The 27,127-nt window shown below is 48.5% G+C and overlaps 2 protein-coding genes across 2 annotated transcripts in view; both read right to left on the reverse strand.

Moving 5' to 3' along the window:
* LOC140077845 (kunitz-type serine protease inhibitor PILP-3-like) overlaps positions 1-27,127 on the reverse strand; it is a 95,519-nt gene that overhangs the window by 11,126 nt on the left and 57,266 nt on the right. The gene's annotated exons all lie outside the window — the stretch shown is intronic.
* On the reverse strand, positions 1,735-25,565 carry LOC140076488 (actinia tenebrosa protease inhibitors-like). Its single transcript, XM_072123015.1, has 10 exons — positions 25,409-25,565; positions 24,923-25,055; positions 24,197-24,272; positions 22,055-22,217; positions 13,650-13,876; positions 8,225-8,250; positions 5,417-5,527; positions 4,339-4,423; positions 1,927-2,089; positions 1,735-1,844 (listed from the first exon to the last, which is right to left on the reverse strand). Coding segments are annotated over exons 2-10 (939 nt in total). The 5' UTR covers positions 25,010-25,055; positions 25,409-25,565; the 3' UTR covers positions 1,735-1,843.

The raw sequence follows: 27,127 nt of genomic DNA on the forward strand, positions 1-27,127 counted from the left end.
ATGATGTCCTCCCTCTCTGTATATAGTGTCTGATGATGTCCTCCCCCACTGTATATAGTGTCTGATGATGTCCTCCTCCTCTGTATATAATGTCTGATGATGTCCTCCTCCTCTGTATATGGTGTCTGTGGATGTCCTCCCCCACTCTATATAGTGTCTGATGATGTCCCCTCCCTCTGTATATAGTGTCTGATGATGTCCTCCCCCTCTGTATATAGTGTCTGATGATGTCCTCCCCCTCTGTATATAGTGTCTGATGATGTCCTCCCCCACTGTATATAGTGTCTGATGATGTCCTCCTCTCTGTATATAGTGTCTGATGATGTCCTCCCCCTCTTTATATAGTGTCTGATGATGTCCTCCCCCTCTGTATATAGTGTCTGATGATGTCCTCCTCTGTATATAGTGTCTGATGATATCGTCCCCCTCTGTATATAGTGTCTGATGATGTCCTCCCCCACTGTATATAGTGTCTGATGATGTCCTCCTCCTCTGTATATGGTGTCTGATGATGTCCTCCCCCACTGTATATAGTGTCTGATGATGTCCTCTCCCTCTGTATATAGTGTCTGATGATGTTCTCCCTCTCTGTATATAGTGTCTGATGATGTCCTCCCCCTCTGTATATAGTGTCTGATGATGTCCTCCCCCTCTGTATATAGTGTCTGATGATATCCTCCCCCTCTGTATATAGAGGTAAATGATGTCTTCTCCCTCTGTATAAAGTGTCTGATGATGTCCTCCCCCTCTGTATATAGTGTCTGATGATGTCCTCCCTCTCTGTATATAGTGTCTGATGATGTTCTCCCTCTCTGTATATAGTGTCTGATGATGTCCTCCCTCTCTGTATATAGTGTCTGATGATGTTCTCCCTCTCTGTATATAGTGTCTGATGATGTTCTCCCTCTCTGTATATAGTGTCTGATGATGTCCTCCTCCTCTGTATATGGTGTCTGATGATGTCCTCCCCCTCTGTATATAGTGTATGATGATGTCCTCCCCCTCTGTATATAGTGTCTGATGATGTCCCCTCCCTCTGTATATAGTGTCTGATGATGTCCTCCCCCTCTGTATATAGTGTCTGATGATGTCCTCCCCCTCTGTATATAGTGTCTGATGATGTCCTTCCCCTCTGTATATAGTGTCTGATGATGTCCTCCCCCTCTGTATATAGTGTCTGATGATGTCCTCTCCCTCTGTATATAGTGTCTGATGATGTCCTCCCCTCTGTATATAGCGTCTGATGATATCCTCCCCCTCTGTATATATTGTGTGATGAAGTCCCCCCCCCCTCTGTATATAGTGTCTGATGATGCCCTCCTCCTCTGTATATAGTGTCTGATGATGTCCTCTCCCTCTGTATATAGTCTCTGATGATGTCCTCCCCCTCTGTATATATTGTCTGATGATGTCCTCCCCCTCTGTATATAGTGTCTGATGATGTCCTCCCCCTCTGTATATAGTGTCTGATGATGTCCTCCCCTCTGTATATAGTGTCTGATGATGTCCTCCCCTTTGTATATAGTGTCTGATGATGTCCTCCCCCACTGTATATAGTGTCTGATGATGTCCTCCCCCACTGTATATAGTGTCTGATGTAAATCTTTACAATTTACATGCAACATTTAAAAGATATTTTAAAATTAAGCAAAATATTTTCCATTTGGTTAATAACAGATGAGACATGATCCGATTCCTCCGTCCCCTTCCCCAGGTATAAGGACACAGACAATGTAATGACATGTATGACTTTATTACATGATGGAGGACGAGTCTTCCCTCTACAGATCCATCTCTGCAGGTTACTCATAGTCTATACATCTCTCCGCTCCCATCTCACTGATCTGTAATGTAACAATAGTAATGATGGTCAGTACTGGGCCATGTCTCGTGGGCATCTCATGGCACCTCAGCGCTGGCACTCACCATCTGCAGGTCTCCCTGCATTCCCTCTCTGTTTGGAATCTGTTACGATTTCCTCCGCAGCCGCCATAGTTGAAGGGGACGCACCTTTCTTGACTGTTATCGAATGCCCATTGACGCATGAGCCCCTTGCAGACGCCTTCCACTATGGGTAAGTTGCATTCAGCTGAAAGAGAACGGAGCGGGTCAGGAATATGGACCCTTAGTATAGAATAGTGATGGGTTGTTGTGGCCGGAGTCTACTTTAGACACAATGAGGCTCATTTACTTACCCATCCCGTCATGATCCCTGTGATGCATTGTCCAACGAGGATTCGGAGCTGCCGCGATTCACTAAGATCCTGCGTCCGATATCCTGCATGTGTCGCTTCCCCACTCAGATCCGCCGGAGTTCACCTTCTTCTTCGTGGTGTATGTGAGAGCTGATTTTGCGGCACAATTTAAATGTTAAATTCCACGGTTTGTCCGAATCCGTCGGGTTGTCCGATGGCCACACCCCCTGTTTTGAATTGCATGAAAGCCAGCGCTGATGCTCCGAAATCTGATTGCGTGCGCCACAAACCCCTGTGCAATTCAGTGTGCATCAGAAATATTTGGGAAACCCGACAAAAATGGGCTTATTTACTAAGGGTCCACAGATCGCACTTTCGCCGGATCGGATTGTAGCGCAGCTGCACCAGCTTTCATGCTACAGAATCAGGGCCTTTAGACGATCCGACTGATTCGGACTGAGCGCGGGATTTGACTTTCAAATTGTGTCGCAGGACAATGCACTTACATGCACCAGGAAGAGGAAGGTGAACTCCGGGGACTTGAGCGGGGAAGCGACACATGCAGGATATCGGGTGCAGGATCTTAGTGACTCTCCGCACAGCGCATTATACACGGTCAATGCACTTACATGCACCAGGAAGAAGAAGGTGAACTCCGGGGACCTGAGCAGGGAAGCGATACATGCAGGATATCGGGTGCAGGATCTTAGTGACTCCCCGCACAGCGCATTATACACGGACAATGCACTTACATGCACCAGGAAGAAGAAGGTGAACTCCGGGGACCTGAGCGGGGAAGTGACACATGCAGGATATCGGGCGCACGATGTTAGTGACTCCCCGCACAGCGCATTATACACGGACAATGCACTTTTATGCACTGGGAAGAAGAAGGTGAACTCCGGGGACCTGAGCGGGGAAGCGACACATGCAAGATATCGGGCGCACGATCTTAGTGACTCTCCGCACAGCACATTATACACGGACAATGCACTTACATGCACCAGGAAGAAGAAGGTGAACTCCAGGGACCTGAGCGGGGAAGCGACACATGCAGGATATCGGGCGCAATCTTAGAGAATCGCGGCAGAGTGCATTACAATGGGACAATACACTTTCTTGGAAGGCGACAGGACGGGTAAGTAAATGTGCCCCAGTGTGACCCTAGGTAAGATTGGAGAAGGGGCCCCTTACGTGAAAGGACTGTAGTAACAATACAGTCACAAGCAGCTTATTCAGATGTAGTCCAAAGCTGGGATCACATTGCACTTCAATGCGTTAACATAGCGTTTAAAGTAACACATTGTTAACACAATGTAAACATAATGCAATCAGACCAAGCTCCTCCCTACTGACTGTGAATTGCATGTAAACACCATGTAAATGCTACTTGTGAACGCGCCCTGAGAGGGAAGATGTGCGGAGACATCACTGGGTGTCCGAAGGGTAAAAGTCTCAAAGCTGTTCTGGGGTATTTTTTGGGGCCTCTGCGGCAGGAGAATGCCAATGGGGCAGATTTACTTACCCGGTCCATTCGCGATCCAACGACGCGTTCTCCGCGCTGGATTCGGGTCCGGCCAGGATTTATTAAGCTAGTTCCTCCGCCGAACACCAGGTGGCGCTGCTGCGCTGAAAAGCATCGGAATGCACTGGAGTTCACCGAGCCGGGCTGAGTGAAGGTAAGTGCAAGCTCCGCGACAGATTTTATTTTAAAATGCGGCAGTTTTTCCGAATCCGTCGGGTTTTCGTTCAGCTACGCCGCCCAATTTCTGTTGCGTGCATGCCAGTGCCGATGCGCCACAATCCGATCGTGTGCGCCAAAATCACGGGGCAATTCAGGGGAAATCTGTGCAAATCGGAAATATTCGGGTAACACGTCGGGAAAACGTGAATCGTGCCCTTAGTAAATGACCCCCATTGTGTCCCCCTGTCCCGCTGAATCCTGGACGGTTGGGAGCTATGCATAATTATTACAGTGTTCATCCATCCAGCAGAACAGACTGTAATCCCCTCCTCCGATCTGCTGTAATAGGGCCTGTCCCTGCTCCAGGAGCAAGCAGAGATCTGATCATGTATGACTGACATACAAAGCCCACGGCAAACAGAACTCCTATTCTCTATTCAGGTTGATGGAGTCACTTACCTGCCCTCCTTTTTGTTAAGGAATGATCATTTTCGGTCTCTCGTTTGGAATCTTCAACCTCATTAGCGGCTTCTCTCTCAGATCTCTGAATCAGGAGAAATAACATCAGGTCAGTGTCTGTATCATGCGCTTGCTGTCAGTGAATGGAAGCATTTATTACATAGCCCCCGCTGCCAGACATCTTGTCCTAAGCCCCTGCATCTGTGTGACACATGATGAGCTGAGGACAGAACAATATGAAGGCTATGAGGGTCTGTCCTAGGGGCTGATGGGGGGTCGGGCCCCTAGAATTTTTTTATTTCAGTGAGATTCCGGATCGGATACTGCTTGTAATGTAAAATCCTACCATAATGTAACAGTGGATCCCAATCTGATCCATAGGAGGCGCATCCCCCCCCCCCCCTAACATGTGCTGTATACACGGCTGTTACGTTGTATCACAGGGATCGTAGATACATAAGAGTTTCCAGTCACTGACAAAGAGCAGAATCCTAAGAAAATGTGAAGAGTCAGAAGTTAAAGGAAATTCTAATAATCATAGAACAAAATCTACTAAACCTGGAGACAGAGGAGAGGAATTACCCCCATCCTGACCCTACATTATATAAGGAGACAGGAGCCGCTCTGTAATAGGGGGATACTGGGGGGGGGGGCTGCTATATGATCAATACTCTAGTACAGGGATGGCGAACCTTTTAGAGACCGAGTGCCCAAACTACAACCAAAATCCACATATTTACAATAAAGTGCCAACGTGGCATTTTAAGCGTAACTTATCGCTACCTGTTCTTTCACATCTTTCAATCGTATCGACCCCCTGAGGCCACCAATACAGTTGAAAGAAGGACAAAATCAGACTCTCGTTGTAGCCAATGAAGTGTGGCTTAAGTTCCCTGGAACTGCAGGAAGATTTGGTCCTATATGGTGAACTCTGTCCTGGGGCAATGGCCTGAGTGCCCACAGAAATGGCTTCAAGTGCCACCTCTGGCACCAGTGCCATAGGTTCGCCACCACTGCTCTAGTATAAAGCGAAGAATCTCAGTATATTAACCCTTTATGACACCCTTTGGGATCTTACCATATTGGAGACGGGGTCTTCACTCTGGATGGGGGTCACAGTCAGTAAGACCATAAGGGTCGGCAGGAGACACAGATAGAGCTTCATCCTGATGTTCAGCTCCGGGATACACTGCCGTATGGAGAATTTTTAACACTTAGTGTAGAAGACAGGGACACGCTGACACTTGGGGGACAGGGACACGCTGACACTGGGGGGACAGGATAGGGACACGCTGACACTTGGGGGACAGGGACACGCTGACACTGGGGGCACAGGATAGGGACACGCTGACACTTGGGGGACAGGACAGGGACACGCTGACACTTGGGGGACAGGGACACGCTGACACTTGGGGGACAGGGACACGCTGACACTGGGGGGACAGGATAGGGACACGCTGACACTTGGGGGGACAGGACAGGGACACGCTGACACTTGGGGGACCGGACAGGGACACACTGACACTTGGGGGGACAGGACAGGGACACGCTGACACTTGGGGGGACAGGACAGGGACACACTGACACTTGGGGGGACAGGACAGGGACACGCTGACACTTGGGGGGACAGGACAGGGACACGCTAACACTTGGGGGTACAGGACAGGGACATGCTGACACTGGGGGGGACAGGACAGGGACACGCTGACACTTGGGGGACAGGACAGGGACACGCTGACACTTGGGGGACAGGACAGGGACACGCTGACTCTTGGGGGGACAGGACAGGGACACGCTGACTCTTGGGGGGCAGGACAGGGACACGCTGACACTTGGGGGGACAGGACAGGGACACGCTGACACTAGGGGGACAGGACAGGGACACGCTGACACTTGGGGGACCGGACAGGGACACACTGACACTTGGGGGGACAGGACAGGGACACGCTGACACTTGGGGGGACAGGACAGGGACACACTGACACTTGGGGGGACAGGACAGGGACACGCTGACACTTGGGGGGACAGGACAGGGACACGCTAACACTTGGGGGTACAGGACAGGGACATGCTGACACTGGGGGGGACAGGACAGGGACACGCTGACACTTGGGGGACAGGACAGGGACACGCTGACACTTGGGGGACAGGACAGGGACACGCTGACTCTTGGGGGGACAGGACAGGGACACGCTGACTCTTGGGGGGCAGGACAGGGACACGCTGACACTTGGGGGGACAGGACAGGGACACGCTGACACTAGGGGGACAGGACAGGGACACGCTGACACTTGGGGGACCGGACAGGGACACACTGACACTTGGGGGGACAGGACAGGGACACGCTGACACTTGGGGGGACAGGACAGGGACACACTGACACTTGGGGGGACAGGACAGGGACACGCTGACACTTGGGGGGACAGGACAGGGACACGCTAACACTTGGGGGTACAGGACAGGGACACGCTGACACTTGGGGGACAGGACAGGGACACGCTGACACTTGGGGGACAGGACAGGGACACGCTGACTCTTGGGGGGACAGGACAGGGACACGCTGACACTTGGGGGACAGGACAGGGACACGCTGACACTTGGGGGACAGGACAGGGACACGCTGACTCTTGGGGGGACAGGACAGGGACACGCTGACTCTTGGGGGGCAGGACAGGGACACGCTGACACTTGGGGGGACAGGACAGGGACACGCTGACACTAGGGGGACAGGACAGAAATTTAATTTATGATTTATACTCCCTGCTCTCTCACAGCTTTGATTCATATCAGCACCCTAAGGACACCAATAAAGCAGAAAATAGGAGAAATTTGGATGATCATTGTAGCTTCCCTTCAGAGTCCCATAAACAGGAAGAATTGCCAGATCTGTCAACACCTTCCCACTCATCCAGTAGTCCCAGGTAGTCCTGCCACTTTAAAATAGCTCTGTGCACAGCAAGTCCTGGGCTGTTTTGCACTGTAGGAAGATACCTGGAGTCCTCTCTGGTGATGGTCTGGGTGCCCACAGACAGGGCTCTGAGTGCCACCTCTGGCACCCGTGCCATAGGTTCGCCACCACTGGTCTAGTATAATCACTATCACCAGTCAGTCCTCAGTCTAGTATAATCACTACCACCAGTCAGTCCTCAGTCTAGTATAATCACTAACACCAGTCAGTCCTCAGTCTAGTGTAATCACTACCACCAGTCAGTCCTCAGTCTATTATAATCACTGCCACCAGTCAGTCCTCAGTCTAGTATAATCACTACCACCAGTCAGTCCTCAGTCTATTATAATCACTACCACCAGTCAGTCCTCAGTCTAGTATAATCACTGCCACCAGTCAGTCCTCAGTCTAGTATAATCACTACCACCAGTCAGTCCTCTGTCTAGTATAATCACTACCACCAGTCAGTCCTCTGTCTAGTATAATCGCTACCACCAGTCAGTCCTCAGTCTAGTATAATCACTGCCACCAGTCAGTCCTCAGTCTAGTATAATCACTACGACCAGTCAGTCCTCAGTCTAGTATAATCACTACCACCAGTTATTCCTCAGTCTAGTATAATCACTACCACCAGTTATTCCTCAGTCTAGTATAATCACTGCCACCAGTCAGTCCTTAGTCTAGTATAATCACTACCACCAGTCAGTCCTCAGTCTAGTATAATCACTACCACCAGTCAGTCCTCAGTCTAGTATAATCACTAACACCAGTCAGTCCTCAGTCTAGTATAATCACTGCCACCAGTCAGTCCTCAGTCTAGCATAATCACTGCCACCAGTCAGTCCTCAGTCTAGTATAACCACTACCAGCAGTTATTCCTCAGTCTAGTCTGGGGGGATATGCTCCTTGGGGAGCATAAAACTTACTCTATGAACTCACCTCTTTCTTAGTCTCTGCAGTGTCTTAGGAGTTGGGATAAGATAATTTCTTTTTGATACAGAAAGTTTAAATAAGTTGTTGAAAGTTGACATTAAGTTGTCAGGTGGTGTCAGGTGGTGTCAGGTGGTGTCAGGAGGTGTCAGGAGGTGTCAGGAGGTGTCAGGTGGTGTCAGGTGGTGTCAGGTGGTGTCAGGTGGTGTCAGGAGGTGTCAGGAGTTGCACAACTTTTAAATTTGCAGCAGAAGAGGTAAACAAGTTGGCTGCCAGAATAAACTGTATTCCAGACCCAGGTAACATCCTGTACTGTGGGATATTTGGCTTCTTCCGTTTGCCTGTATTAGCCGTCCATTTAACATTAAAAGAACCTACAATCAAAATCCACCAGGATAAACCAGAGACATTACTCATAGATCCAGGCATCGGGACTTTGAGAATCTTTGTATATTTCTTACCCATGGCTTCCTTCCTTCTAAAATCAACTTTTAAATATATGTTAATGAGGCTGATGGGTTCTGGTTCTGTGTTTTCTAGCATCACTCGGAATTTAAAGAGTGGAGGAAGAATGACCTTAAAGGGAACCTACCACCACGATTCTACCTATAAAGGTAGATCGGGTGGTAGGTGGATGTAAGGGACGGGAGGATAGCCCTTTTGGCAAACTTTATTGAACTAATATGTAAATTTCGTTATGCGGCTACTGGGGCGTGGAGTAGCCGGCATGAGGCTGCACAGCCTACTCCACTCCTCAGTAGCCACATTACTCCTCCTACCCTGTTGTGTTCGGCGCACAGCTACGACAAGCCAGCTACTGCGCATGCGCAGTAGTTCCGGCCTCAGAAAACGCCATCATGACGGACGACATGCGCCGCACACAACAGGGTAGGAGGAGTAATGTGGCTACCGGGGCGTGGAGTAGCCGCGCTGTGTAGCCTCGTGCCCGGCTACTCCACGCCCCAGTAGCCGCATAACTAAATTTACATATTAGTTCAATAAAGTTTGCTAAAAGTTAGCGGGGGCGTGAGGATTAGCTCTAAAAAGAGCTATCCTCACGTCCCTTACATCCACCTATCACCCGATCTACCTTTATAGGTAGAATCGTGGTGGTAGGTGCCCTTTAACCAATCATGTGTAAATGTTATGACAGTTCAGCAGGTGATTGGACAGCGTCAGTCTTTCATCTTGTGTCCCACCTAGTGACCATAATCTGGTACTGCAACATTGTCTAATGTATACAGAATGCCACCGGAATTCCGGCAGGGGCCAGACAGCATCAAATCGGCCTCTTTGTTGTTGACACAACTTTATCACTTTCCACCGCAGATCTCTTAACACAATTTAGAAGGGTTTCCTATTAAATGGTCAATAGTAAGTTCTCAATATTGAGGTTCCAGATTTTCTCCTCCTTTCGCGGATCCTTGGAGTTTCTATTCCAATGGGAAACTGGGGCACATTTACTAAGGGTCAGCGGAAAGCATTTCAGACGGGTTTCCCAAATTCTTCCATTTTGCGCTGCATTTAACTGGGGTTTTTGGCGCATGCGATTGGATTTTGGCGAATCGGCGCAGGCTTTCACGCGACACAAATGGGGGGGGGGCGTCGGACATCTCAAATTATGTCGCAAGACATGCACTCACATACACTGGGAAGAAGAAGGTGAACACCGGCGGACCTGAGCGGGGAAGTGACACATGCAGGATATCGGGCGCACGATCTTAGTGAACCGAGCCTGACTTCATATTCGTTGGAGAACGCACATCGGGGATCGTGACAGGACCGGGTAAGTAAATGTGCCCCAATGTTTCTCCACGACTTTCTCTTCCTCATCTTTATACAAAATTCCTAATTTCAATAATTTTGATAGAAAGAGGAAACATCGGGTCAGATTTACTTACCCGGTCCATTCGCGATCCAGCGGCGCGTTCTCTGCGGTGGATTCGGGTCCGGCTGGGATTCACTAACATAGTTCCTCCGACGTCCACCAATTGGCGCTGCTGCGCTGAAGTTCGCCGGCCTATTCCTGGTGAAGGTAAGTGCAAGTTCCGCGACACTTTTTTAAAAAAAATGCAGCGGTTTTTCCGAATCCGTCGGGTTTTCGTTCGGTCACACCCCCCTATTTCCGTCTTGTGCATGCCAGCGCCGATGCGCCACAATCCGACTGTGTGCGCCAAAATCCCGGGGCAATACAGGGAAAATCGGCGCAGATCGGAAATATTCTGGTAACACGTCGGGAAAACGCGAATCAGGCCCTTAGTAAATGACCCCCATCAAGTTATTGAATGAATTTTGCTTCTTCTAGTCCCCGTCCATGTCCACCACAATCCTGAGGGGCAGCCGGACCTCCAGAAACAAACTTTATTCAACTATTTAACATTTTTTGCAAGTTCTTCCAATATATTTTAGACCACATGGACATTGAATGAAATAAATTGTACCCTTTGTATCACAGGAAACAAAAGTTTGGATCTCATGCAATCTCAGTTTTGGATTTTCCCATCCGAAAATGTTTAAGTGCTTAATGTTCCTTACACGCGGTTTATATCTAAGATGAAACTTTTTTGTTATCTTTACTTGCACTGTTATAGTATCAACAGTTCCGTCCTTAATACTTCTCTGTTACGTTGTATAATTCTGGGTTTGGGTTACAGCCTGACCCAATACAGGATCCTACTGAAGCAGACGCCAATGTTCTTGTGCTGAGTTATGGAACTTATATGGATCCTGTGTATATTGTAATGAAAGGGATTTCTATTGGCTGTTCACCATTGTCTTCTCTAACCCCACCCTCGTCCTTTGTGCCATCATGTGTTCCTTCTAGTGTTCTTTCTTCCACAAACCTTTCCTTCTCTTTAACCCATTCTTGTAATGTTTGATCCTTCTCCCGTTTAACCAACCGTGGATCAGAATTTTGTTCTAAAAATCGCTTTCAAATCCTCTAAATGAGTGCAATTTCTTTTTATTCTGTAAAAAGTTGTAAAGGATTTAGGTAAAAAATTCTCTATTGCCCAATAATAATAATAATTCTTTATTTATATAGCGCACACAGATTACGCAGCGCTGCACAAAACATGTCAAATCGGTCCCTGTCCCCAATGGGGCTCACAATCTAAACAACCTACAAGTATGTTTTGGAGTGTTGGAGGAAACCAGAGGACCAGGAGGAAACCTACATAAACACGGAGAGAACATACAAACTCTTTGCAGATGTTGACCTTGGGTGGGCTTCGAACCCAGGACCCCAGCGCTGCAAGGCTATAGTGCTAACCTACTACTGTATGGCAGTATATGGGGATTTTCCTCCTCATCATTACAATGTGCAGTGACATACACTATAATGAAGGATTAACATGCTCCTGGCCCTTTAATCAGTCCTGTGACTTTATCCCTGTGGGGCAGACACAGTACAGAAGATGCTTCTGGTCACATGTCCACATCACATGTCCTGCAGCTGCCTGGGGAGGTCATGTGATCACCACTATGTTTGGCTGTAGTGGGTTGGTCAGTCTGTTACATCTTCTCTGGGAGCAGAGCATGAGAGGGACGAGCTGTTACTGAGAACTGCGGGATCATGGGACTTGTAGTTTTCAGTGGCAGCCATCTCGGTGATAACTCCACCTACTTTAGAAAACCCATAACATTTTGTGAATCATAAAAGCAAACAATTTAAGATTTAGGTGTCAGGGGGTGTCTGGTGGTGTCAGGAGGTGCCAGGAGGTGTCAGGGGGTGTCTGGTGGTGTCAAGTGGTGTCTGGTGGTGTCAAGTGGTGTCAGGAGGTGTCCGGTGGTGTCAGGAGGTGTCCGGTGGTGTCAGGAGGTGTCAGGTGGTGTCTGGTGGTGTCTGGTGGTGTCAGGAGGTGTCAGGAGGTGCCAGGTGGTGTCAGGTGGTGTCAGGGGGTGTCAGGGGGTGTCAGGGGGTGTCAGGAGGTTCCAGGTGGTGTCAGGGGGTGTCAGGAGGTGTCAGGGTGTGTCAGGGTGTGTCAGGAGGTGCCAGGTGGTGTCTGGTGGTGTCAGGAGGGTTCAGGAGGTGTCAGGAGGTGTCAGATGATTTAGAATAATGAAATTGGCAGGAGAGGAGGTAAATAAAACTTTTCATAGACCCAGGTAAAGAGCTCTAATTGTTTGGTAACACTTAACTAGTGATGAACATTACCCCAACTGGACTGCAGGGATTAACAAACCCAAACCTTAAATTTGGTACTTGCCCCTGTACCTTGATCAACCATCCAACCGTTTGGTACTTGACCTTGTACCTTGATCAACCATCCAACCATCTGGTACTTGACCTTGTACCTTGATCAACCATCCAACCGTTTGGTACTTGACCTTGTACCTTGATAAACCATCCAACCGTCTGGTACTTGACCTTGTACTTTGATAAACCTTCCATCCGTCTGGTACTTGACCGTGTACCTAGACTAACCACCCAACCGTCTGGTACTTGACCGTGTACCTAGACTAACCACCCAACCGTCTGGTACTTGACCGTGTACCTAGACTAACCACCCAACCGTCTGGTACTTGACCGTGTACCTACATTAACCACCCAACCGTCTGGTACTTGACCGTGTACCTAGACTAACCACCCAACCGTCTGGTACTTGACCGTGTACCTAGACTAACCACCCAACCGTCTGGTACTTGACCCTGTACCTAGACTAACCACCCATAAACAGACCGGGAAACTAAATGTTTGGGTAATGTGGGAAGGCCACAGCGTTTATTAACAACTAAGATAAATAATTAAATAACGTTATAAATTAAAACATTTCCCAACTTGCTAGGCCCGCTTGGCATCTTCAAAATCTTGAGAACCAACTTCGCCCGAAATGGCGGCTGCGTCCCTGCAGCCGGCATGTGGGCATCTTCCAGCGCCTTAGGGCCTGTGTAACTTCCGCCTTCGCTGTGACAACTGTAGGAAAACAGAAGGAAACAGCCAGAACCAAGGAAAGAAGAGCTGAAAAGAAATAATTCTGAGGGCAGGGTGGGAGGGTGACTTCTCACCTCTTCGGTCCAGGGGGCAGAAGGAAAGAGGCCCCCCCACGTGCTCTCGGACTTTATAAAACCACCGGGCGGGTCCTTACCCGCCCCCAAACACCACCTCCTGTGACCTCACACGGGAGGGGTAAAGGGGCAAGCCCCACCAGCCTACCAGAAGGCTTGAAACCACCCCCTACAGTCCTCAGCCCCTTCGCTAGTTGCTTTGGGGCTTGTTAAATAGTTCAGGTCCAGGTCACGGCTTCAGCACCCACAGACCCGGAGCCCAAACCCAAATAATTATTCAGGATCTGGGTCTGTGTTTTGGAAAATATGCAAAACTGCTTGATTGACAGCTGAAGCAGCCAATCAAGCAGTTTCCTAGGTCGCTGGCCTCCTGCCCTTCCTGTTAAAATCCCAGCCCTTTCCTGTGTCCCCTGCTGGATTTTTGTACCTCGTGCCTCAGAAAAAGCTTGTCCCTTATGCCTAGCGCTCATTTTATGAATTCCCATTATGACCCCGGTTCCGTCCCTGAATACGCTCCTTTGCTTCCTGCCCTGACCTTCTGTTTTGCCTTTGACGTTGATCCGCTGCTGCCTGTCTCGACCTCCTGCCTGTCCCCGACCACGGCTCTGCCTGACGACTCTGTACCTCACCTTGGCCGCCACCAATGACAAACTCCTGTGGAGCGACCTGGTTGTAGGACGCAGCAGTAATTCCAACCTGCTTTGCGGCGGCTCTGGTGAAAACTTGTAGCCACTTACACTCCGCCCCTAGGTGTCTGCTTATGTCATCTTCCACGGTGGTCCAGGGGCTCCACTACCCCAGAAGGATGAAGATAGTCCTTTTGTCAGAATATATTGCGCTATTATACCTAGTTGAGAAAATTCTTGTTTTCAGAGAATTTTATTCCTTTATTCTTAGTAAGAAAATTGTGGTCATTGAGAATAGCTCACACTAATACATATGTAACCCCTGCTAAGAGCACAACATGTGAACAGGGAGAGAGACCTCATGTGCAGTAGAGAGTCCTGCACTGAGAGTGACACAGCAGAGGACTAGAGACAGCCCAGCAGCTCAGTTCCAGAGGAGAAGAGAACCTGCTGGAGAAGCTTCACCTCTGCACCACAACCCCTAGAGGAGAGGACCTGCTGGAGAAGCTTCACCTCTGCACCACAACCCCTAGAGGAGAAGACCTGCTGGAGAAGCTTCACCTCTGCACCACAACCCCTAGAGGAGAGGACCTGCTGGAGAAGCTTCACCTCTGCACCACAACCCCTAGAGGAGAGGACCTGCTGGGGAAACTTCACCTCTGCACCACAACCCCTAGAGGAGAAGAGAGCCTGCTGGGGAAGCTTCACCTCTGCACCACAACCCCTAGAGAAGAACAGAACCTGCTGGAGAAGCTTCACCTCTGCACCACAACCCCTAGAGGAGAAGACCTGCTGGAGAAGCTTCACCTCTGCACCACAACCCCTAGATGAGAAGACCTGCTGGAGAAGCTTCACCTCTGCACCACAACCCCTAGATGAGAAGAGAACCTGCTGGGGAAGCTTCACCTCTGCACCACACCCCCTAGAGGAGAAGAGAACCTGCTGGAGAAGCTTCACCTCTGCACCACAACGCCTAGAGGAGAAGACCTGCTGGGGAAGCTTCACCTCTGCACCACAACCCCTAGAGGAGAGGACCTGCTGGGGAAGCTTCACCTCTGCACCACAACCCCTAGAGGAGAGGACCTGCTGGGGAAGCTTCACCTCTGCACCACAACCCCTAGAGGAGAAGACCTGCTGGGGAAGCTTCACCTCTGCACCACAACCCCTAGAGGAGAAGACCTGCTGGAGAAGCTTCACCTCTGCACCACAACCCCTAGAGGAGAAGACCTGCTGGAGAAGCTTCACCTCTGCACCACAACCCCTAGAGGAGAGGACCTGCTAGAAAAGCTTCACCTCTGCACCACAGCCCCAGGGGAGAGGACCTGCTGGGGAAGCTTCACCTCTGCACCACAGCCCCAGAGGAGAGGACCTGCTGGGGAAGCTTCACCTCTGTACCACAACCCATAGAGGAAAAGAGCTGCTGGGGAAGCTTCACCTCTGCACCACAACCCCTAGAGGAGAAGACCTGCTGGAGAAGCTTCACCTCTGCACCACAACCCCTAAAGGAGAACACCTGCTGGGGAAGCTTCACCTCTGCACCACAGCCCCAGAGGAGAGGACCTGCTGGGGAAGCTTCACCTCTGTACCACAACCCCTAGAGGAGAGGACCTGCTGGAGAAGCTTCACCTCTGCACCACAACCCCTAGAGGAGAGGACCTGCTGGGGAAGCTTCACCTCTGCATCACAGCCCCAGAGGAGAGGACCTGCTGGGGAAGCTTCACCTCTGCACCACAACCCCTAGAGGAGAAGACCTGCTGGGGAAGCTTCACCTCTGCACCACAACCCCTAGAGGAGAAGACCTGCTGGGGAAGCTTCACCTCTGCTCCACAGCCCCTAGAGGAGAAGACCTGCTGGGGAAGCTTCACCTCTGCACCACAACCCCTAGAGGAGAGGACCTGCTGGAGAAGCTTCACCTCTGCACCACAACCCCTAGAGGAGAGGACCTGCTGAAGAAGCTTCACCTCTGCACCACAACCCCTAGAGGAGAGGACCTGCTGGGGAAACTTCACCTCTGCACCACAACCCCTAGAGGAGAAGACCTGCTGGAGAAGCTTCACCTCTGCACCACAACCCCTAAATGAGAAGAGAGCCTGCTGGGGAAGCTTCACCTCTGCACCACAACCCCTAGAGAAGAACAGAACCTGCTGGAGAAGCTTCACCTCTGCACCACAACCCCTAGAGGAGAAGACCTGCTGGAGAAGCTTCACCTCTGCACCACAACCCCTAGATGAGAAGACCTGCTGGAGAAGCTTCACCTCTGCACCACAACCCCTAGATGAGAAGACCTGCTGGAGAAGCTTCACCTCTGCACCACAACCCCTAAATGAGAAGAGAACCTGCTGGGGAAGCTTCACCTCTGCACCACAACCCCTAGAGGAGAAGACCTGCTGGAGAAGCTTCACCTCTGCACCACAACCCCTAGAGGAGAAGACCTGCTGGAGAAGCTTCACCTCTGCACCACAACCCCTAGAGGAGAGGACCTGCTGTAGAAGCTTCACCTCTGCACCACAGCCCCAGAGGAGAGGACCTGCTGGGGAAGCTTCACCTCTGCACCACAGCCCCAGAGGAGAGGACCTGCTGGGGAAGCTTCACCTCTGTACCACAACCCATAGAGGAAAAGACCTGCTGGGGAAGCTTCACCTCTGCACCACAACCCCTAGAGGAGAAGACCTGCTGGAGAAGCTTCACCTCTGCACCACAACCCCTAAAGGAGAACACCTGCTGGGGAAGCTTCACCTCTGCACCACAGCCCCAGAGGAGAGGACCTGCTGGGGAAGCTTCACCTCTGTACCACAACCCCTAGAGGAGAGGACCTGCTGGAGAAGCTTCACCTCTGCACCACAACCCCTAGAGGAGAGGACCTGCTGGGGAAGCTTCACCTCTGCATCACAGCCCCAGAGGAGAGGACCTGCTGGGGAAGCTTCACCTCTGCACCACAACCCCTAGAGGAGAAGACCTGCTGGGGAAGCTTCACCTCTACACCCCAGCCCCAGAGGAGAGGACCTGCTGGGGAAGCTTCACCTCTGCACCACAACCCCTAGAGGAGAGGACCTGCTGGGGAAGCTTCGCCTTTGCACCACAGCCCCAGAGGAGAGGACCTGCTGGAGAAGCTTCACCTCTGCACCACAACCCCTAGAGGAGAAGACCTGCTGGAGAAGCTTCACCTCTGCACCACAACCCCTAGAGGAGAGGACCTGCTGGAGAAGCTTCACCTCTGCACCACAACCCCTAGAGGAGAAGACCTGCTGGAGAAGCTTCACCTCTGCACCACAACCCCTAGAGAAGAAGACCTGCTGGAGAAGCTTCACCTCTGCACCACAACCCCTAGAGGAGAGGACCTGCTGGAGAAGCTTCACCTCTGCACCACAACCCCTAGAGGAGAAGACCTGCTGGAGAAGCTTCACCTCTGCACCACAACCCCTAGAGGAGAGGACCTGCTGGGGAAGCTTCACCTCTGCACCACAGCCCCAGAGGAGAGGACCTGTCCTTCCCTTCTGTATATAGTGTCTGATGATGTCCTCCCCCTCAGTATATAGTGTCTGATGATGTCCTCCCCCTCTGTATATAGTGTCTGATGATGTCCTCCCCCTCTGTGTATAGTGTCTGATGATGTCCTCTCCCTCTGTATATAGTGTCTGATGATGTGCTCTCCCTCTGTATATAGTGGCTGATGATGTCCTCTCCCTCTGTATATAGTGTCTGATGATGTCCTCCCCCTCAGTATAAAGTGTCTGATGATGTCCTCCCCCTCTGTGTATAGTGTCTGATGATGTCCTCTCCCTCTGTATATAGTGTCTGATGATGTGCTCTCCCTCTGTATATAGTGGCTGATGATGTCCTCTCCCTCTGTATATAGTGTCTGATGATGTCCTCCCCCTCTGTATATAGTGTCTGATGATGTCCTCCCCCTCTGTATATAATGTATGATGATGTCCTCCCCCTCTGTATATAGTGTCTGATGATGTCCTCTCCCTCTGTATATAATGTATGATGATGTCCTCCCCCTCTGTATATAGTGTCTGATGATGTCCTCCCCCTCTGTATATAATGTATGATGATGTCCTCCCCCTCTGTATATAGTGTCTGATGATGTCCTCCCCCTCTGTATATAATGTATGATGATGTCCTCCCCCTCTGTATATAATGTATGATGATGTCCTCCCCCTCTGTATATAGTGTCTGATGATGTCCTCCCCCTCTGTATATAGTGTCTGATGATGTCCTCTCGCTCTGTATATAGTGTCTGATGATGTCCTCTCCCTCTATATATAGTGTCTGATGATGTCCTCCCCTCTGTATATAGTGTCTGATGATGTCCTCTCGCTCTGTATATAGTGTCTGATGATGTCCTCTCCCTCTGTATATAGTGTCTGATGATGTCCTCTCTCTATATATATATAGTGTCTGATGATGTCCTCCCCTCTGTATATAGTGTCTGATGATGTCCTCTCGCTCTGTATATAGTGTCTGATGATGTCCTCTCCCTCTGTATATAGTGTCTAATGATGTCCTCCCCCTCTGTATATAGTGTCTGATGATGTCCTCCCCTATGTATATAGTGTCTGATGATGTCACCCCCTCTGTATATAGTGTCTGATGATGTCCTCTCGCTCTGTATATAGTGTCTGATGATGTCCTCCCCTCTGTATATAGTGTCTGATGATGTCCTCTCGCTCTGTATATAGTGTCTGATGATGTCCTCTCCCTCTGTATATAGTGTCTGATGATGTCCTCTCTCTATATATATATAGTGTCTGATGATGTCCTCCCCTCTGTATATAGTGTCTGATGATGTCCTCTCGCTCTGTATATAGTGTCTGATGATGTCCCCTCCCTCTGTATATAGTGTCTGATGATGTCCTCCCCCTCTGTATATAGTGTCTGATGATGTCCTCCCCCTCTGTATATAGTGTCTGATGATGTCCTCCCCCTCTGTATATAGTGTCTGATGATGTCCTCTCCCTCTGTATATAGTGTCTGATGATGTCCTCTCCCTCTGTATATAGTGTCTGATGATGTCCACCCCTCTGTATATAGTGTCTGATGATGTCCTCTCCCTCTGTATATAGTGTCTGATGATGTCCTCCCCCTCTGTATATAGTGTCTGATGATGTCCTCCCCCTCTGTATATAGTGTCTGATGATGTCCTCCCCTCTGTATATAGTGTCTGATGATGTCCTCCCCCTCTGTATATAGTGTCTGATGATGTCCTCCCCCTCTGTATATAGTGTCTGATGATGTCCTCCCCCTCTGTATATAGTGTCTGATGATGTCCTCCCCCTCTGTATATAGTGTATGACGATGTCCTCCCCCTCTGTATGTACTGTCTTTTGATGTCCTCCCTCTCAGTATATAGTGTATAATGTTGTCCTCCCCCTCTGTATATAGTGTCTGATGATGTCCTCCCCCTCTGTATATAGTGTCTGATGATGTCCTCCCCTCTGTATATAGTGTATGATTATGTCCTCCCCCTCTGTATATACTGTCTGATGATGTCCTCCCCCTCTGTATATACTGTCTGATGATGTCCTCCCCCTCTGTATGTACTGTCTTTTGATGTCCTCCCTCTCAGTATATAGTGTATAATGTTGTCCTCCCCCTCTGTATATAGTGTCTGATGATGTCCTCCCCCTCTGTATATAGTGTCTGATGATGTCCTCCCCTCTGTATATAGTGTCTGATGATGTCCTCCCCTCTGTATATAGTGTATGATGATGTCCTCCCCCTCTGTATATACTGTCTTTTGATGTCCTCCCCCTCAGTATATAGTGTATAATGTTGTCCTCCCCCTCTGTATATAGTGTCTGATGATGTCCTCCCCCTCTGTATATAGTGTCTGATGATGTCCTCCCCTCTGTATATAGTGTCTTTTGATGTCCTCCCCCTCAGTATATAGTGTATAATGTTGTCCTCCCCCTCTGTATATAGTGTGATGATGTCCTCCCCTCTGTATATAGTGTCTGATGATGTCCTCCCCTCTTTATATAGTGTATGATGATGTCCTCCCCCTCTGTATATAGTGTATAATGTTGTCCTCCCCCTCTGTATATATTGTCTGATGATGTCCTCTCCCTCTGTATATAGTGTCTGATGATGTCCTCTCCCTCTGTATATAGTGTGATGATGTCCTCCCCTCTGTATATAGTGTGTGATGATATCCTCACCCTCTGTATATAGTGTCTGATGATGTCATCCCCCTCTGTATATAGTGTCTGATGATGTCCTCCCCTCTGTATATAGTGTCTGATGATGTCCTCCCCCTCTGTATATAGTGTCTGATGATGTCCTCCCCCTCTGTATATAGTGTCTGATGATGTCCTCCCCTCTGTATATAGTGTCTGATGATGTCCTCCCCTCTGTATATAGTGTATGATGATGTCCTCCCCCTCTGTATGTACTGTCTTTTGATGTCCTCCCCCTCAGTATATAGTGTATAATGTTTTCCTCCCCCTCTGTATATAGTGTCTGATGATGTCCTCCCCCTCTGTATATAGTGTCTGATGATGTCCTCCCCCTCTGTATATAGTGTCTGATGATGTCCTCCCCTCTGTATATAGTGTCTTTTGATGTCCTCCCCCTCAGTACATAGTGTATAATGTTGTCCTCCCCCTCTGTATATAGCGTCTGATGATGTCCTCCCCTCTGTATATAGTGTATGATGATGTCCTCCCCCTCTGTATATAGTGTATAATGTTGTCCTCCCCCTCTGTATATAGTGTCTGATGATGTCCTCTCCCTCTGTATATAGTGTGATGATGTCCTCCCCTCTGTATATAGTGTGTGATGATATCCTCACCCTCTGTATAGTGTCTGATGATGTCCTCCCCTCTGTATATAGTGTCTGATGATGTCCTCCCCCTCTGTATATAGTGTCTGATGATGTCCTCTCCCTCTGTATATAGCGTCTGATGATGTCCTCCCCTCTGTATATAGTGTATGATGATGTCCTCCCCCTCTGTATATAGTGTATAATGTTGTCCTCCCCCTCTGTATATAGTGTCTGATGATGTCCTCTCCCTCTGTATATAGTGTGATGATGTCCTCCCCTCTGTATATAGTGTGTGATGATATCCTCACCCTCTGTATATAGTGTCTGATGATGTCCTCCCCTCTGTATATAGTGTCTGATGATGTCCTCCCCTCAGTGTATAGTGTCTGATGATGTCCTCCCCTCTGTATATAGTGTCTGATGATGTCCTCCCCTCTGTATATAGTGTCTGATGATATCCTCCCCCTCTGTATATAGTGTCTTTTGATGTCCTCCCCCTCAGTATATAGTGTATAATGTTATCCTCCCCCTCTGTATATAGTGTCTGATGATGTCCTCCCCTCTGTATATAGTGTCTTTTGATGTCCTCCCCCTCTGTATATAGTGTCTGATGATATCCTCCCCCTCTGTATATAGTGTCTGATGATGTCATCTCCCCTCTGTATATAGTGTGTGATGATGTCATCTCCCCTCTGTATATAGTGTGTGATGATGTCCTCCCCCTCTGTATATAGTGTGTGATGATGTCCTCCCCTCTATATATAGTGTGACAGGGACTGATGTGACAAGCTCTGTGCAGTGCTGTGTAATCTGTGTTCGCTTTATGAATATAATTATTATTATTTCTATTCTTTCATCTTCATCTGTATTTATTGTTTGGTAATTTGATTTCTGGCTTCTTTGAACAGATACGATGCAATCAACCAAGAATTTACCACATGTTTCTAGGGAAATTATATGACATTTTCTAGATGCCAATGTTTTTGGGAATCTTGTAGGGATGTTATATCGGGCAGAGCTCCAGTTGATGGGGGTAGGGTCAGGCTTTTGTTTTATGTTTCCACCTTGTGGCCATTTTGTGGTACTACAACACTGTCAGGGTGGGAAGAACAAGATGCAATGTTTTCAGAATTACATGTCAGATTCAGAGGATATCCGCACTCAAAATGAAGCAAAGTTTCCGTGTAGTTAATAACATGATCCGATTCCTCCGTCCCCTTCCCCAGGTATAAGAACACAGACAATGTAATGACATGTATCCGTTTATTTCATGATGGAGGATGAGTCTTCCCTCTACAGATCCATCTCTGCAGGTTACTCATAGTCTATACATCTCTCCGCTCCCATCTCACTGATCTGTAATGTAACAATTGTAAGGATAGTAAATTCTGGGTATCTGATGTTGGCATCTGTCGGCATCTCAGCGTTGGCACTCACCATTTACAATGCGCTTTACATTCCTTCTCTGAGTAGAAGTTGTTCCCATTTCCTTGGCAGCCGCTATATTCAAAGTTGATGCACCTTCCCTGAGCAGCGTCATATGCCCATCGCGGTACGAGCGCCTTGCAGGACCCTCGGACTATAGGTAAGTGACAGGCAGCTGCAAGAGAGATGATCAAGAGTATAGACTATAGGGTGTTATCATTCTATAGTGTGGATTATGGGTATGGGTGGGATGCAGTGGGTAGGGATCTGCTTGTACATGTGGGGCCTCCATGTCCTAGAAGCTTTACAATGAACATGTTGGACAGAGCCTCCTGTTTCATAGTGGTGGTGCTGTTCCTATGCTCCTATGCTCTTGCTGCTTAGTAAAGTTGTTCATGTTTCTAGTTGCCATATCTGAACCCCCCAGGTCATGGAGGAGGAGCTGTAGAATAAGCTGCTGTGATTCTCCATACATTGAAACTCATTTTTAAGTTCGCCAATAATAATCTGGATGACCCAGAAGAGACAAGAGAGAAGGTCATGTGCTCAGTGTAACCTTTTTTTGTATCCGCTCCATTTAAGTTCCTGTAGGAACAAGATGGATTAGGACAACCCAAAGAACATCGCCCCAGCCTGGGGGTGGACACATCGGGGGCATTTACTATCCCCCTTCAAATGAAAACCGGTAGAAATTCTTTTTCCCCTAGTTGCACCTCTTACGCTTTATCTATGAAGTATTGCCACCACAATTTTGGAGTTTTTTTCCCCATTCATGTCTTTTTTTGGGTGCAAAATTGTGGTGCCGCTTCAGCAATTTTCTGGTGCTTCTATTGTTCAGACTTGTACAAATAAAAACTGGTCTAGGGAGGTCTATTTCACCTTCATGAAAGTGAAGACAGTGCTAAACCATATTTTTTATGTGCGCTAAATATTTAATCCCTTGTGCCACAAACTTACATCCCACTGAAAAATATAGCACATTCCTAGCACCACCCTGCGCCATGATTAATACCTAACCCCCATCATACTTTGGTGCTGCTTTTCTGCAAACAGAATATAATGGGGCACATTTACTTACCCGGTCCCTGCGTGATCCCCGATCCGGACTGTCCGACGAGGATGCACTCTGCCGTGATTCATGAAGATCTTGCGCCCGATATCCTGCATGTGTCGCTACCCGGCTCAGGTCCCCGGAGTTCACCTTCTTCCTCCCGGTGCATGTACACAATTTTTAAATTAAATCCTGTGGTTTGTCCGAATCCTTCAGATTGTCAGACAGACCCCCCCCCCCCAAATTGTGCTGCATGAAAGCCGACGCGATTGCGACAAAATCCGATCGCGTGCACCACTTTCAAAGTAGATGGAAGGTATTAGTTTGACATACACAAATATTTGTTACTGCTGTGATTAGAATGGTCCACACTGATACAATGGGGCTCATTTACTAAGGGTCCACAGAGCGCATTTAACATGTGTTTTTGGCGCAGCTGCGCCGGCTTTCACACAACACAAATCGGGGTGGGCCGTTGGGCGATCCAACAGATTTGGACAACGCACGGGATTTAACATCGCAAATTGTGTCGCAAGATCGGCGCTTAAATGCACCGGGAAGAAGAAGGTGAACTCCGGCGGACCTCAGCGGGGGACGCACGATCTTAGTGAATCGTGGCAGACCCGAATCCTTGTCAGACAACGCACAGCGGGGATCGTGACGGGACGGGTAAGTAAATGTGCCCCATTGTAGCAAAAGCTCAGCTTCAGATCACCCTTTTGTTAACTTCATTCACTGGCAGCAAGCAGAGATCTTAAAAGTTATGACTAATTGAAACACTATGGCCCAGCTTTACTAAAGCCCCTGCGCTAGTTTTCTGTCGGACTTTGCACCTTCTTTTATGGTATATTATTTGCCGGAGACCCTTTGTGTCGCGGCTGCGATATTCCCCACACGGTTTGGTGCTCAGTTGGCCCGGGCGCCAGATTAAGAGTTGGTGCAGTCTGTCGGTGCAGTGCAGGGGGCGTCAGATTCATGAAGAACAGGCGCCAGAAATCCTGAATCTGGCGCCCCCTGCACACTACAAAGGACACTGTACTGGTCTTAGTGAATGTGCTCCAAAATCTTTTGCATTGGATGTGAGATGATGGAGTGACACTTACCTGAGCCGATGTTTTTATAGGAGATGTCATTTGTTGATTCATTCTCTACATCATTCCCCGCTGCTCTCTGAGATCTCTAACAAAGGAGAAATAACACCAGGTCAGTCTGTGTAATGTGCTCTGCTTGCCGTCAATGAATGGAAGCATTTATTACATATCCCCCACTGTCACACAGCTTGTCCTAAGCCCCTGCATCTATGTGACACGTGATAAGCTGAGCAATATGGAGGCTACGAGGGTCTTTTCTTGGGTTCATGAAGGTGGAGCACCTCAGACTATCCATGAAATCCTAATCTGACACTTCTGGTGCTGGAACGATGTTTTCAACATCTATGGAATGAATGGAAAATCCTATGAAATGTAAAAGTGGATCCCAATCTGATCCATAGGAGGGCGCTGATGCCTCATCCCTCCCCTCCCCCATGATATGTGATGTTTCATTGTATCACTGATCTGTTTCCAGTCACTGACAGTAAGCAGAGATGTTGGAAAATGTGAAATATCAAAAAACTGGAATGTTATAAAATTCTACTAAATCTACAGAGGAGAGGATTTACCCCCAGTCCGGACCCTTCATTATATAAGGAGATAGGAGCCGCTCTGTAATAGGGGGATACTGGGGGGAGGGGATATATGATCAACACTCTAGTATAAAGGGAAGAATCTCAGTATATTAACCCTTTATGACACCCTATAGATCTCCCGCAGTCATCTCTGGGATCTTACCCTATTGGGGACGGGGTCTTCACTCAGGACGGGGGTCACAGTCAGTAAGAGCAGGAGGGGAGGCAGGAGACACAGATAAAGCTTCATCCTGATGGTCCTCGGTCCAGTATAACCCGGTCTATTTACAACGTGACTAATAAAGTAGCGATACAAATAAAAAACATTTAAAACGTAACCATTTCCCTAGAATGGAAACTTAAAGTGATCAACATATTTGTAAATATGTTTGACTTTTGACATCACATACAATGATTGCTGTGAATCGGATCGATATGATATCAATGAAAGCGTCAGCTCCTCCCACAAATAAACGTAATAAAACCTCGACAAATATTTTATCTCATGCTCCGTATTTGAAGATCACAGTGAAAGACGCCATAACAAGAACTTTACAATATTTCCCACTAAACAGAACCCTTCCCAGGGACTTCCATGTGGCTGAGAAGATGAGGGACCTCCTGCTCTGCTGGGGGGACTGACACTCACCTCTGTCTGAATCCTGGTGGGCTGGGGTGACAGATTTCAGCTGCTCCACAGAGTTTATATAAGAGGTTAACGTCTTCTTTTTTAACTAATAAGATGTCAGGTGGGTCATGTGGTGTCAGGAGGTGTCAGGTGCAGTCAGGTGGTGGCAGGAGGTGTCAGGTGCAGTCAGGTGGAGGCAGGAGGTGTCAGGTGGGGTCATGTGGTGTCAGGAGGTGTTAGGTGCAGTCATGTGGTGGCAGGAGGTGTCTGAAGTGAAAAAGCATTAAATTGGCATAAAATTGGCAGCCAGCATAAGCTATATTCTAAGCGCAGGAGACACTGACACATTGTAATGTAATGCACTTTGGTTTGTTTTACTCATTAAAGTTTAAAGTATTTGTAGTGATTACACTTGACTGAAGAATGACTAGTGGTTGTGACTATGCTAGACTTAGGGCTGACTGGTGGTAGTCTAGTATATTCACTGCCACCAGTCAGTCCTCAGTCTAGTATAATCACTGCCACCAGTCATTCCTCAGTCTAGTATAATCACTACCACCAGTCAGTCCTCAGTCTAGTATAATAACTGCCACCAGTCAGTCCTCAGTCTAGTATAATCACTACCACCAGTCAGTCCTCAGTCTACTATATTCACTGCCACCAGTCAGTCCTCAGTCCAGCATAATAACTGCCACCAGTCAGTCCTCAGTCTAGTATAATCACTGCCACCAGACATTCCTCAGTCCAGCATAATAACTGCCACCAGTCATTCCTCAGTCTAGTATAATCACTACCACCAGTCAGTCCTCAGTCTAGTATAATCACTGCCACCAGTCAGTCCTCAGTCTAGTATAATCACTGCCACCAGTCAGTCCTCAGTCTAGTATAATCACTACCACCAGTCAGTCCTCAGTCTAGTATAATCACTGCCACCAGTCACTCCTCAGTCTAGTATAATCACTTCCACCAGTCAGTCCTCAGTCTAGTATAATCACTAACACCAGTCATTCCTCAGTCTAGTATAAGCACTGCCACCAGTCAGTCCTCAGTCTAGTATAATCACTGCCACCAGTCAGTCCTCAGTCTAGTATAATCCCTGCCAACAGTCAATCCTCAGTCTAGTATAATCACTGCAACCAGTCAGTCCTCAGTCTAGTATAATCACTGCCACCAGTCAGTCCTCAGTCTAGTATAATCACTGCCACCAGTCAGTCCTCAGTCAAGTATAATCACCACCACCAGTCAGTCCTCAGTCTAGTATAATCACTACCACCAGTCAGTCCTCAGTCTAGTATATTCACTGCCACCAGTCAGTCCTCAGTCCAGCATAATAACTGCCACCAGTCAGTCCTCAGTCTAGGATAATCACTGCCACCAGACATTCCTCAGTCTAGTATAAGCACTGCCACCAGTCAGTCCTCAGTCTAGTAAAATCACTGCCACCAGTCAGTCCTCAGTCTAGTATAATCCCTGCCAACAGTCAATCCTCAGTCTAGTATAATCACTGCCACCAGTCAGTCCTCAGTCTAGTATAATCACTGCCACCAGTCAGTCCTCAGTCTAGTATAATCACTGCCACCAGTCAGTCCTCAGTCTAGTATAATCACTGCCACCAGTCAGTCCTCAGTCTAGTATATTCACTGCCACCAGTCAGTCCTTAGTCTAGTATAATCACTGCCACCAGTCAGTCCTCAGTCTAGTATAATCACTGCCACCAGTCATTCCTCAGTCTAGTATAAT

Source organism: Engystomops pustulosus, chromosome 9 (genome assembly GCF_040894005.1).
Source record: "Engystomops pustulosus chromosome 9, aEngPut4.maternal, whole genome shotgun sequence".
Classification (NCBI taxonomy): domain Eukaryota; kingdom Metazoa; phylum Chordata; class Amphibia; order Anura; family Leptodactylidae; genus Engystomops; species Engystomops pustulosus.